This window comes from Myotis lucifugus, unplaced genomic scaffold (genome assembly GCF_000147115.1).
Source record: "Myotis lucifugus unplaced genomic scaffold, Myoluc2.0 scaffold_44, whole genome shotgun sequence".
Lineage (NCBI taxonomy): Eukaryota > Metazoa > Chordata > Mammalia > Chiroptera > Vespertilionidae > Myotis > Myotis lucifugus.
In genome coordinates, this window is record NW_005871092.1 from 5,819,117 (window position 1) to 5,831,651 (window position 12,535).

A 12,535-nucleotide genomic window follows, 5' to 3' on the forward strand; every position below is an offset into this window, starting at 1 on the left:
CACACCACCACCATACACACATACACACACACACACACACACACACACACCCCTTACACGCCCACCCCACATGCCCCACAGCCCTCCTCTAAATAACAGCTGTTGGGACAAAGTTACTCTGTGGTAGGAATCCCTCATTTCACAGGAAAAGAAATAAAAAGTTCAAAATACATAACTGCATTTTCACTGCTCCCCTATAATTAGTGCCCCCCTCCGAGAACCTGGAACTTGAGTTAACACCCAAAGGCCTGTGCATCCCTGGTGTTGGGGAGACCCAGTCTGCCTCCTGAGTCTAATCCAACCCCACACTAGGGAAGCTAAGCGACTCCTGGGCTTCTGAGCATGCTCACTCCTCCTCCGGTGACCTGGTGTGGAGAGGGGACGGGCAGACCCCAAGGGAAGCACTGGCTGCGACATGCCACGCAGACAGGAAGCTGGAGGCCCCGTACCTTTGCAGGTGAAACATTTGATGTGGAAGTGCTTGGTCTGGACCCGGAGCACCTCACCCTTGCACGGCTCCCCGCATTTATGGCAGTGAATGGCGGGCTTCTCGGATGGGTGGTGAGGGTCCTGAGGGTGGGCCACTGGAAGAAAAAGAAAAGATCTAGGTGAGCAGACAGAACTCCTACAACAGGGGTTGCTATGGGCGTGCATAAATATCCCCCTAACGTTGGTATCAAATGAGCCACATGTTAATGCATCAGAGTGAGCCGAGCCCCTCCCCCCAGGCCATCACCCCGGGGATCCACACATGAAATGAGAGAGCTGTGGCTCTCACAGTCCAGCAGGGAAAACACGGGGCGTGTGCCCTGGGAACCAGCAGTTCTTTCTTCTTCTCAAACGTCTCTAAGACTTCCTCGCTGGGCCATTCAGTATGGGATCTTGTCAGGTGCGGTGCTTTGTAACAGGTCTTTTGCCGGGAGCCGGTCCATCCTTGCTGTTTCAAGGGACCTGGCATATATGGCATACTGTTCTTAATGTGTTTGCTCACCTTCTTGGCACTATGTGTTTTGACCAAGGTCACCTCTCCGAGAAAGGTTGTTTCCCCAGGTGGGGATCTTTCCCTGAGGTTAGGGAGGGGATACAACCCCTTAATTAAGTGCCAAGCGGGTAGTTAAGCTACATAATCTTTACTCCCTGGAATGGAGATAAGAAACGCCCTAACCTTTGTAATAGAAATTGACAGGATTAAAATCGGCTGGTATAAATATGGATGTAACAAGACAATAAGCATCAGATCCTCAACACAACCTGATCAGGTCCTCATCAGAACCTCGTCAGATCCTAACCAGAACCTAGCCAGAGAACATGGCAAAAGATCCTGGACAGAACCTGGCTACAGAACTTCACTGGAGAACCTAGACAGAACATGGCAAAAGAACCTGGTGACTGAACCTGGCTGGAGAACCTGGAGAACCTAGCGAGAGAACATGGCACCAGAACTTGGTTGGAGATCCTAGCCAGAACTTCGCTGGAGATCCTGGAGGGAGAACCTCGCTATGCTGATGAACTGAACCCAGTCTCCATGTCATTCATTCTTCGCCGACTCCGTCCACACCTTTGGGGATCCCTGGACCCGTTGGGGTTGGACCCCAACAGTCTTTAAATTCACGGCACTGTACATGCCTGCAGGATGGGAACCATTTCTTAAACTCATGTTTTTTCTACCCATTTGTACTTTTCCTTCCTTCTTCCAGATCCTCAGAACTCAGCAGAATGCTCACACACCAAAGGATGTAGTCGGTGTTTGTTTAGTTAGTTAGTATGTGCTGGCTGGCTTCTCATCTACTCTACCAGAGCCATGCCTGAAGTTCCTTTGGCAACTCAGTTAACCTTCCGGAAGCCTGCTGTGAGCCTCCTGTGTGTGCACAGTCCCTGATACACACCCTGCAGGCAGTAATTTAAGAAACTAAATAAATTAGCAATCACGTGATCCTCTCTGAGCCTCAGTTTCCCCTCCTGCAAGGAAAGGTGGTTGGATCAGATGATGGCAAAGGTCTTTTCAAGCTCCAAAATCACGTGGGACTATCCTCTCAGTTTCCAGAGCGTGGCTGGCCGAGAATATCACCACTGCCTGGCGCGGGAACAGGACTCACAACCTCCCCTGTACAAAGGGCTGAGAGAGACGTCAGCGAGAGCACACCCGTGGCCTTGAACTAGCCGGGGGTCCTCACGCAACTTGCTGTTCTCCAGCCCGAGAAGGCAGCGGCACTCTCTGCTATAAAGTGCCTTTTCTGAGTTGGGTCCTTGGCAGGAAGAACCGTGTGACATATAAGACGGATTACATAAGTAGCTGTGTGAGCGTGATACGGGATAAGAACAATAAACCCCAAATTAATCAACCGACACAAAGAACAGAGATGATTTTTTTTCTCTCAAGCAGTAAACCCGGGTTGGACAGGAGATGGGGGAGAGATGTGGGCAGATATTTCTGAAACTCGATTTGGAAAAGCACCTACGGCCAGGAGCTCACTGTCCCCCGAGCATAATAGCGCACTGTTTCCCCTGGCCCACGGTCACGGCTCCTTTCGCCTGGAAAGAGTTGGAACAGGACAGTCCAAATAATCCATTATCAGCTACATTCTGAGAAACAAGGTTGTTCTTGTGAGCAGCAGGTGCTGTTTCGGGTTGAACACCTGATCCGCAGTCTCTGTGCTGGACCCCGGGAGTGTCCGGCAAAGGCACCAACATTGAGCTACACCTGCATGTCCTTATCTGCCTGCTGGGATCTCTCTTGGAAAGCTGTGTTTGCGACAGAAGCCAGTAAGAGCTACAGGAATGAAGGAGGGGCATCCTTTCAAGATGTTAAACAACCATCGACTTTTAATATTCACCGGACATTAAAAACAGTTTCTGTTAACAATATACACTCTGAGTGCTAATGGAGAACATGTGAGTTGTTCTTTTAAGCTAATTCCTGCTTCCTATAAGAATGAGGAAACTCATATTTATAGAGCATCTACTACATGCCAGGCATGATGCTAGGTGCTTACACATAAGTAATTTTATTATACCCACTATCCCCCTCTCTCTTCCACCTCCCCCACTCCCCTGTCCGTGAGGTGGGTAATATTGTTCCCATTGGACAGATGAGAAAACAGAGCCTCAGAGACACAGGAAGTGGAAGCTAAAAGAGCTACACCCAGGCCATTCTAACTCCAGAGCTCATGCTCCTCCCATGCTATTTGTCTACATCAAAATATTGTCATAAATCAAGTAATTATTATAAGTCAGGCAATACTTTATTTAGCTGCGCTCAAGCTCAAGTGCAGTTCTAAAAGCAGCAGTAGGTCTCGGCTTACAAAGGAGCAGACACAGTGTGTGCGATAGTGACGCTAGCTGGACACGGTGCCCACCTGGTGATGCTCAAGGTGGCTGTGCCTACATCCCCAACCAGAACCCTGGTGGCTGCCATGTAGTAAAATTAGCACCATGCAGAGTCCTCAGCCCCACTGGACTGAGTGGGGATCTGTTGTTGGAATGAGATCAGGGCATTCCTTTGCATGCTACAATTTAAGAGCTATTTCCCTTGAGAACTCAGACAATATGGCTAAGCACGTCACAGATAAGTGTGAGAGTGAAGGAGTAATTCACAAGACCATCCTCTTCAGAAAGAATGCTGAGCCCAGTGGTTCTCTTGATTATAAGGGAGAATGCATTTCTGGATAAGAACAATGGCATTGCCGTTTCTCTTGACACTTGAGTTTTTTATAGCGAAGCGGGCAAGCCATGCTGAGTAATGATGAGGGAAGGAAAATATCATTTCACTTCTTGGCTCTTCCCTGTGTCTGAACGAAGGTGCCAGTGCGATTGCTGGCACCAGCCGCAAAGGTCAGAATTGGGACCAGCATCTGCATTTTGCAAGCAGTTCCTTTTGGAAATATATATGACACTGCAAAGTCCTCCCTGCCCAGAGATGACCTCTGTTCTCACCCGAGAGAGCAGAGACTCTATCGTGTTCACTTGCCTTTCTTCCCAGCACCCGTCAACCTGGGCAGACGCATATCAGAACCCACCCGTGAAGAAATGGGCTGGCCCAGCTGGCGTGGCTCAGTGGTTGAGTGTCGACTTATGAATCTGGAGGTCACAGTTTGATTCCCAGTCGGAGCACATGCCCAGGTTGCGGGCTCGATCCCCAGTGGGGGGGGCATGCAGGAGGCAGCCGATCGATGATTCTTTCTCATCATTGATGTCTCTCTCTCTCTCTCTCTCTCTCTCTTCCTCCCTGAAATCAATAAAAAAAGAAGGAAAAAAAAAATAAAAAGAAAGAAATGGGCTATTCTCATTAGGGAATGACAGAATCCGAAGACCAAAAGAGACGTAGTGTTTATTTCACCCCAACTCAAATCAGTATAGACAAAAGAATCTCTCCTCTCTCCTTCTTAAAGATTAATAAGGAGGTTCGTTTTACATAACAGCCTTTGGCAGTTTGGTTAATACCAAAAGTATGTTCCTTGGCTCAAATCTTCATTTCTGAAATCTGCTGAGTCAGTTGCAATGTAGGGATGACATTAATTCCACACTCCTCCTATTTGCCAGCTGGCTTCTGTTGCTCATTTTAACTTGATCGCTCCATCTTTCAGAGCCTGGGTGGTCCCTACGTTTTCTACTGGTAGGGAAAACGGGGAGCAACGAGCTTACATTTCTTCCCCAATGTTTCCAGGGAGTTATTGGCAGAGGCACACTTCCCAGCTCTTCGCACTGTACCTACTAGTCAATGATTTACCCTGCAACTCGGGCAGACCCGGTTAAAGCCTTCCATGGCTCATCAATTCGTTGCTAAAATAAGAGCAGTGCAATGAAAAATCAAAAGCATGGCCGCACACTTTCTGAAAAATAAGGAGATACATAGGAAGGGCCAAGAGCCTCTTTGCCTGAAAAGGGAGAGCCATCCCCCCACTGCACACGGTCCAATTTGGAGGGATTCTGGGTCCTCGGGTAAAAGAGCCTGATGCGAGGCTGAGAAGTTTCATACTGTCTCTCCCAGCACAGGAACCAAAGTTCCATTTGGGGTGCATCACTGTTGAAATGCCTATTTGGTGAGGAGACTGGGGGATTCAGACCATTAAGGAAATCCCAGTAACCTTCGGTGTCCCCAAGCAGAGACCACTACAGGTTGTAAGAGGAAGGCCACAAAAATTAGGCAGAGCCCTTCCTTCTGATCTGGAACCAGCCTCGTCTTGCCCAGGCTACCTCCACCAGAGGGACAGATCAGGGAGCTAGACCACCAGAAGCAGAACTCTGAGAATGCATATTTGAGATAAAAGTCTTCTTAGCAGGTGAGTATCCCAAACCTATGACAGCGTTCAGTGTGAGTTACAACTTGCCCCAGGTTATCTGAAATATTCAGAATCTCCCAGGTATCAAATTCCCCCTCCCAAGTGCCCTCTCTCACCACTCCCCCAATCGGCCTTGGAAACCACACCCGAGCGAGGGGTGCTTGGTGGCTTTCAAAGCCCTTACTTCTGCATCATCTCATTTTACTCCCGCAGGAGCTCTACAAGGCAGGGAGGACAGGGACTGCCGACCCCATTTTACAACTGGACAAACTGAGACTCAGAGGAAGGAAGTGATTCACCCCAGGTGACACAGCCAAGAAAGAAAGAGTTGGCAGTCAACGAAGGCAGTGCTTGTCACACCCAATCTCCTAATCAATGACGCCGGGAAACTTGCCATCATCCTTGATTCCACCCTCTTCTTCATCTCCCACTCAATTTTGTCTACTCTCACATCTCTTAGTCATCCCTTCTCTCTCTCTGCATGAATCCAGCCTCAATCCCATTTTCTCAGATTGCCGAGTTTCCTACTCCCATGGCCCCTTCTTCTCCGATTCAACGTGTAAAGCACACTCCACACCCCTCACCCCCGACCCCTGAAGTGTGGGCTGCGCTTGGTGACTTCTTTCCAAAGAGGATGGTATGGGAAGGGGGGGAAAGGTAACTTTACACTGGACAAGGCTGACAAACACTACCTCCGCCAGGTGATCAAGGTCAATTCCAGCAGCAACAGTCGTGTTGACAGTATGTGCCTTTGACATGATGTCATGAAAACTGGCTCTTTGCCTCTGTGATCTTTCTCCAAAAATAATCCATAGTCCTAGTCTAATCATGACAAAATTCCCCAACTGGGGAACATTTGACAAAAACTGGATCGGTATTCTTCAAAACTGTCAAGGTCATCAAAACAAGGAGAGAAGTCCTCTTGTCACTTTTTTTACAAGACTCGGTCATTAAGCAGAAACCAATCTCACCAGCGGAATATCATTTTGTGATTGCAAACCCAGACCAATCCTAACCAGAAATCGTCCCGCAGGCCAGGAAGGGCCCTCTTCATGGCAGGTCGCGTTTCCTTGCCGTCTCGCCCTTCCCGTAAATTGCTGCCGCCTGGAACGAATTCCTTTAAGACGTGAAGTGTTATTTCCCATCTGCTTATTTACTGGCAGGTGCTGCCTTTGGGACTGTGAGGCAGCTGAGTGTCCCCGCTGCCGCGCTGGGGGATGAGAATGCAGTCAGTACATTGCGCTTGGTTTCCTTCTGTGCGGGATGAGACTTTCCTGAGGAAACCCCCTGCGCAGGGCCTCCGAGCACGGGCTCTGGAGTCAGACTGTTTCCCTGCAGGATCCTGAACAAGCTATTGGACTCAGGCTCGGTGTCCTCCTCTGCATACAGGAATAAGACTGCACCCGCTAAGGCATCTGTGAGGGTTATCTGTGATTGTGGGTATAAATGAGTTAGCACAGTGCATGGAACCTAGTAAGTGTTCAACAAATTGTGCCTGCTATTGATTTCAGAGAGGAAGGGAACGGGGGAGAGAGAGAGATTCATCAATGATGAGAGAGAATCATTGACTGGCTGCCTCCTGCACGGCTCCTACTCGGGATCCAGCCTGCCATCCAGGCATGTGCCCTGACTGGAATCGAACCGTGACCTCCTGGGTCAGAGACTGACACTCAACCACTGACATGGCAGCCGAACTGATGACCGAGTCTTATTCTCCTGGGAGCCTAGGTTTCAGGGAGACTGCTTCGTTATCTAGAATATTTTCTATTACACCATTTAGGTGTAAACACAACCCAGAGATGTGTTCTCCCCACTCCTCCTGCTTCTCTCTGCCTCCTACTACCTTTCTTTGTGCTATAATGGCACTAGTTTGGGGCCTAGGAAACAAAAAAAACTCAAAAGCTTAAATAAATGCAGAGTGCTTAATTTGCAGTTTACCTACAAAGCCCATTTCCTGCTGTGGCAAGTGGTAGTTCCTTGAAGCTACACACTGTTTCCCTGTCATTAGTTGTCCAACACGCTTCTTCTCTGTAATTGGCTCCCACGACCTCATTTTCCCATACATGTTCGTTTGCTCATCAGAATTAGTCCTTGGCACAAAGCACGGGGTTGCCTTGGTGCAAACACTCCCAGCAGGCGGGCAGCAGGCGGCCTCGCTCACAGCGTCCCTGCCACTGGCGTCTGTCCGCTTGTAAGATGTCCTGAGGCTCGGTTTGCCTTTTCTGAGACAAGGTACTAGGTCCCTGCCATTCCTTTACACGTAAGAGACACTGTCAGCAATCGGTCAGCTGGGCTCCTGGTATAGAAATAGCCCAGGCTCAACTCCAGTTCATCTGATTCTGCCCAGGCAAAGAGGTGCTAGGATTATAATAATTGGGACCGAAATTTCCGCCTGGTAAAACACATGACACATTGGCCCTGAGGTGTTACACCTGCCTCTTCTATAAGCAGGTGAGTCTTAGAAAGGGATTTAAAACCAGCGCTGTGCCTTCTACTCCTCCTCCTCCTGAAAGACTGACTCCCTGGCCACACCTCGAGACTGGCATGACTCAGTCTCAGGAAAGGCAGGGAGAACACCCTCTTGACCCCTCCTAGCCTTTCTCTGACCCCGCTTACTAACTGGACTTTGGAGTACAGTCATGTGCATCAAGTCCCACCTCTCCTCCAGGACAGTCATTACAAAGGATCTTGGACTAGGAGGTAGGAGACCAGATAGATTCCTGGTCCAGACTCCCCTGCCCGGTGCCTCCACCTCCCGGAGACGGTAAAGAGGCTAAGAATGCAGGTCCTCCTGCCCAGGGTGGAGACAACGTGAGGTCATCTCCTCGCGGGAGTCCCCCTGGCACCAGCCTGGCACACAGATGCCCGTGTCAGCTGAATGTCAGCAGACTGTCACCAACCTGGGTGAGCGGGAATTTCTGCAGGATAACAAAAATCCCTTCTGAAATTTGATAGCGCTTTGTAAGGTCACCCAGGGATCTCAAATTGTCCCTGCACAGCACTTCCATGTAGGAATGGATCACGTCAAACAATTGGGCAGTGGCTTCGGTCTGAACCCTGCTGGCAGGACGCCACATCTTTAAGGACTGCTCAGGAGTCACTTCTGTCCTGATTTGACAGTGGGAGGGACTGTGGTCCCAGTGGAGCCATTTAGGGGAATGCAAGTCATTAAGACAGAGGATTACCGCCTATTAGGGTCCTGAGACAGGATTTAGCGTAGGCACGGTGCCACCATAGCCTTCTCCTCCTAATTCCTACTAACACGTGATCCTCCCCACGGAGGTATATATTTGTTTTTCGCCAGCATTTCTCCACCCTGACAAGTGTCCTCATTATCATTTCATCTCTACTGCTCTCTTGGGAAAGAGCCCATTAAAAGACAAAAAAAAATTTTTTTTTTGAATGATACCATCAGACCCAGTTCATGTCTCACGTGGAATTTTTCACAAACACAACTTGCCTAGAGCTACATCAACACCAGAGATTCGCCAGAAACAGAGGAACAGGACCTGCCCCTAAGTCACTGATCCCTCACCAAGTGGGATGTTAGGCGGGGTTTAGGGGACAGTTAGGAAGAAGGCAGGAGTCTGCGTCTTCAAACAGCGTGGGCTTTGGACTCATTTGTTCAATCCCTTGGCCACACAGGATCCATAATGATCTTTTAAGGACATAACTGCCCCCCTAGGCAGTTGTGTTCAACTTTTGGTATTTTTTCCAGTCTTCTCCCTGTGTTTCCTGACACTGTGTATTCAATTCAGCCATTACCTATTAACACTACTCCTACTAACATGCACTGTTCCATTAACTGTGGTCTGTTGACACTGAGAATGTAATTATTGTTCCAGTTCATCCTGAGGATACAGGCCCTTTTTTGTACAACTTTTCTATTCTTCCCCTAGATTTAATCATTTTCTTTTCTCCCACTTGCTGAGTTTCTGAGGAGCAATCTGTGATTTTCTTGTAGACCTACCAATAATTCTTTCCAATGCTCAAACTCATGAGATAACGTGTCAAGCCTCCCCCACCCTCCTGGAGAGAAAAGTGGGTGTCCTCAGTACTGTTTTCACTGGAGGAAAGGACTGAATCTCACACAGGTTAAGAGCTTGGCTCTATGTCCTCTGGGAAGCTGCAGAGGCGTGATTCAGCTGATTCCAACCCCAGCTCGCTGGCAGCTCAGCGCCTCTGGGTAAGAAGGTGCAGGCTATGGGCTGCACAACTCGTCACAGGGTGCTGCTCCCCTACATGAGGTGCCCTGGAGGGAGACAACCCACAGGCCCTGTAAAAAGGGGACTTCCCAACTTGTCTGCAAACACTGCCCCTGGTCATCTTGAACCATACTGGTCCCTCACCCCAATAGCAGTGCATCGCCTACTCTCTGTCCTAGCGAGCTGCTGTTCTCTGTCTGGCCTGCTTGATTCATGTTTAGTAACTGGCTTCCTGGCCCCCTTATTATGCCAAACCATCACATTAGTGCGGCCTTCCTGTGGTCCCATGGTTTTCATGGTTGGCATGGCCCTTCCCTAGGGATCTTTCTATCATGGTGGCACCTTCCAATGGGGAGAAGCCACTCTGGGGCTCTTGTTTAAAAAGTCCAGGCTCGTTCTGAGTCCTGCTGCATGTTGCAGGGATGCGACAGCAGACGGGCCTTGAACCCAAAGAATGGCCATGGCTCTCCTGCTGCACCGGAGGCTCGCTATGACGACTCACTTCTGACATTCCCAGGGAGTCTCTCTCCAAAGCCCCTACATGATAATATTTCTGGAAATGCTCTGATATGTCAAGAATGGATGCTATAAGCACACGGTGCCTAACAGATGGAGGCGAAGAGCTACTGCACTAATGATGGCAGAGATGGTACATGACAGACTGTCCAAGCCCTGAACGCGTTCCTCTCTCCCTGGTGCAGAAGCAAGGGGACCAGGTGAGCATGGTGTCCAGAAGAGGAGATGCAGAGTCACAGGGAAAAGTTCTTCTAAATGAAAAAGCAGTTCCGGAAATATCACACTTGGAACTCAGGAGGCCTGACTGGGGGTTCCCTCGGGACTTTGTGGAACGTCAACCAAGAGCATTTTACTCTGAATTTAGCAGCGAGGTCAGGTCTTAATTGTATCCAGCACACAAAGAGACAACACCAAATTCTGGCCAACTCTTAGGATAAAGTCATCAATAAAAGATTTTGAAATTATTTTGTTAAACTTTTCCAGTTGCAAGTGAAGAAACCCAACCAAACGTACCTATTAAGCACTATTATAAGAGTGTCCAGGGTGGAAACATGGTTACCCCAGCAAAGTACCTTATTCTGTTTCCACCCAATAAGACGTTAGTGTAGATGTTCTAAACCAATGGTTTTCAAACTTCGGGTCTTGACCCACTGAAACATGAACTCGGATCAATGAATCATGACCAGCATATTTTAAAAATAGAAGAGAACAGAAAATAGCAGAGAGTAAAGGTAAGTGCTGTTTCCTGTGACATTTACATTAGCCATTTATATGCATGTGTGCACCAGTCATGAATTCCCTTGTGTGAAAACGCATTGCTCACTGTGGCTAGGTTTGGTGAGTACTATGTTAAGCTCCAGACCACAATCTGGAAGCCTTTTGGTTGAATCCTCCCCACAGACATGTTTTGTTTGGCCTGCACCAAGATTTTTTTGAAGAGAAAGTTGAGTCATTTGCCAACATTTAAACATCTGGAGATTGACATAATCCCTATTTCTAGTAGCTCTTAAAAAATGGGAAGGTCTGGCTAGGCTGAAGTGGCTCAGTGGTTGAGTATCTACCTATGAACAAGGAGGTCACGGTTCGATTCCAGGTCAGGGCACATGCCCGGGTTGCAGGCTGGATCCCCAGTAGGGGTCATGCAGGAGGCAGTCGATCAATGATTCTCTCTCATCATTGATGTTTCTATTTCTCTCACTCACCCTTCCTCTCTGAAATCAGTAAAAATATCTTTTTTTTTTTTTAAAAAAAGGGAAGATCTGGCCAGGTGGCCTATGTCCCTCTGTGGGTCCGATGGAATGACTCAGTGGCTCTCCCTTTAGAGGCCATGCTGTCCAGTGTGCCCCAATTTCCACTCATTCAGGTCACCTGCCTAGTCCTTAGAAGCATCTGTATGTACAACCTCCAGTTCTAACCATCCTCAACTCATCCTGACCCTCTGGTTACCCTTCCTCATGACCATTGCTGTGCTAAGTGACCAACGGTAGCTCCTGCCAAACCCAGCTGGCTACACTTCCCCAGGCAGAAGTTGTGCTTCATTGCTTCTGCTTTGCCATTTGACCACCTTCCTAGAATTTTCTCTTTACTTGTTGCACACCTATTCGTCCTTCAAAACCCAGCCTGCCATGAGCTTGCAGCAGAATTCATCACTCCCTGCACTTACTTTAATAGTCCTCTGCACCGGAATTACTGAGGTATCCGTCTCCCTCATTAGAATGTGAGTGCTTTCAGGTCCAGAAGCATATTTTATTTGTTTCTACATCTACATTGCTGATCTCTTATTAGGTTCGGAATAAACATTATATAAAGATAACCATCTCCCTCACACACACACAGCAAAAACTCACTTATTAGTTCATTTCACATTCGTTGAGCATATACTGTAGAGCAGACAGTGTGTTATGGACATAGGTTGAACCAAACACCATCCTTAACCACAAGAAACTCATAGAGCCTCTCAAAGCCGATCTGAATGCTCCCTGATCTATAAAGACCCCCCCCTTTATTCCTTGAAACACTAACTATTCATTTGACCCCTCACTGAATATTGTTTATACCCCCTTTATCGCCTCTATTTGATTCTCAATCAGCATTCCTTCCGACACTGGCTGATCCATTAACCTACTGGAGGGAGAAAGTCTTCAGTGTATCAGGTTATCCTGAGAATATCTTGCAGAGAGTAGACCTCAGTCTACCGTGATGTGATCTGTGATGTGAGCAAGGAGACCGTTGCAAGGGTTCGCTGTTTCAGGCTGGGACCTTTACACATGCTAGTCATGTTTTCCAGGTGAGCAGGAATGGCATAACTGGACTCTAGTCCAACTGTTCCCACTGTTGGCCTACAGATGCTATTCCTCAATGGCTGTCTGGACAGGGGTCTCACGAGTGGCATACAGATAGCAGTCCCATAGACACTCATCTAGCCCATCGTCATTTACAGGACTCTCTATGGACCTGGGAAGCCGTAGCCCCTGCCATTTTTCTGAGGGTACACAGGCCTCTCTCCCATTTCTCAGCAGACTCTTTGGTGTGGAA

General features: G+C 48.4%; 1 protein-coding gene across 23 annotated transcripts in view; it reads right to left on the bottom strand.

The window, feature by feature from the left end:
• The window catches only part of ABLIM1 (actin binding LIM protein 1), a 245,521-nt gene that overhangs the window by 116,444 nt on the left and 116,542 nt on the right, over window positions 1-12,535 (bottom strand). For 22 of the 23 annotated variants that reach the window (XR_002829088.1, XR_002829089.1, XM_014455312.2 and 19 more), the window contains exon 2: window positions 450-584. The exons of the other annotated variant lie outside the window; for it this stretch is intronic. Coding sequence is in view for 19 of the 22 variants with exons in the window: in XM_023753381.1 (XP_023609149.1) it covers window positions 450-584 (135 nt within the window). In the remaining 3 variants the exon portion in view is untranslated. The remainder of the gene's footprint in view (window positions 1-449; window positions 585-12,535) is intronic. 23 annotated transcript variants of the gene reach the window in all.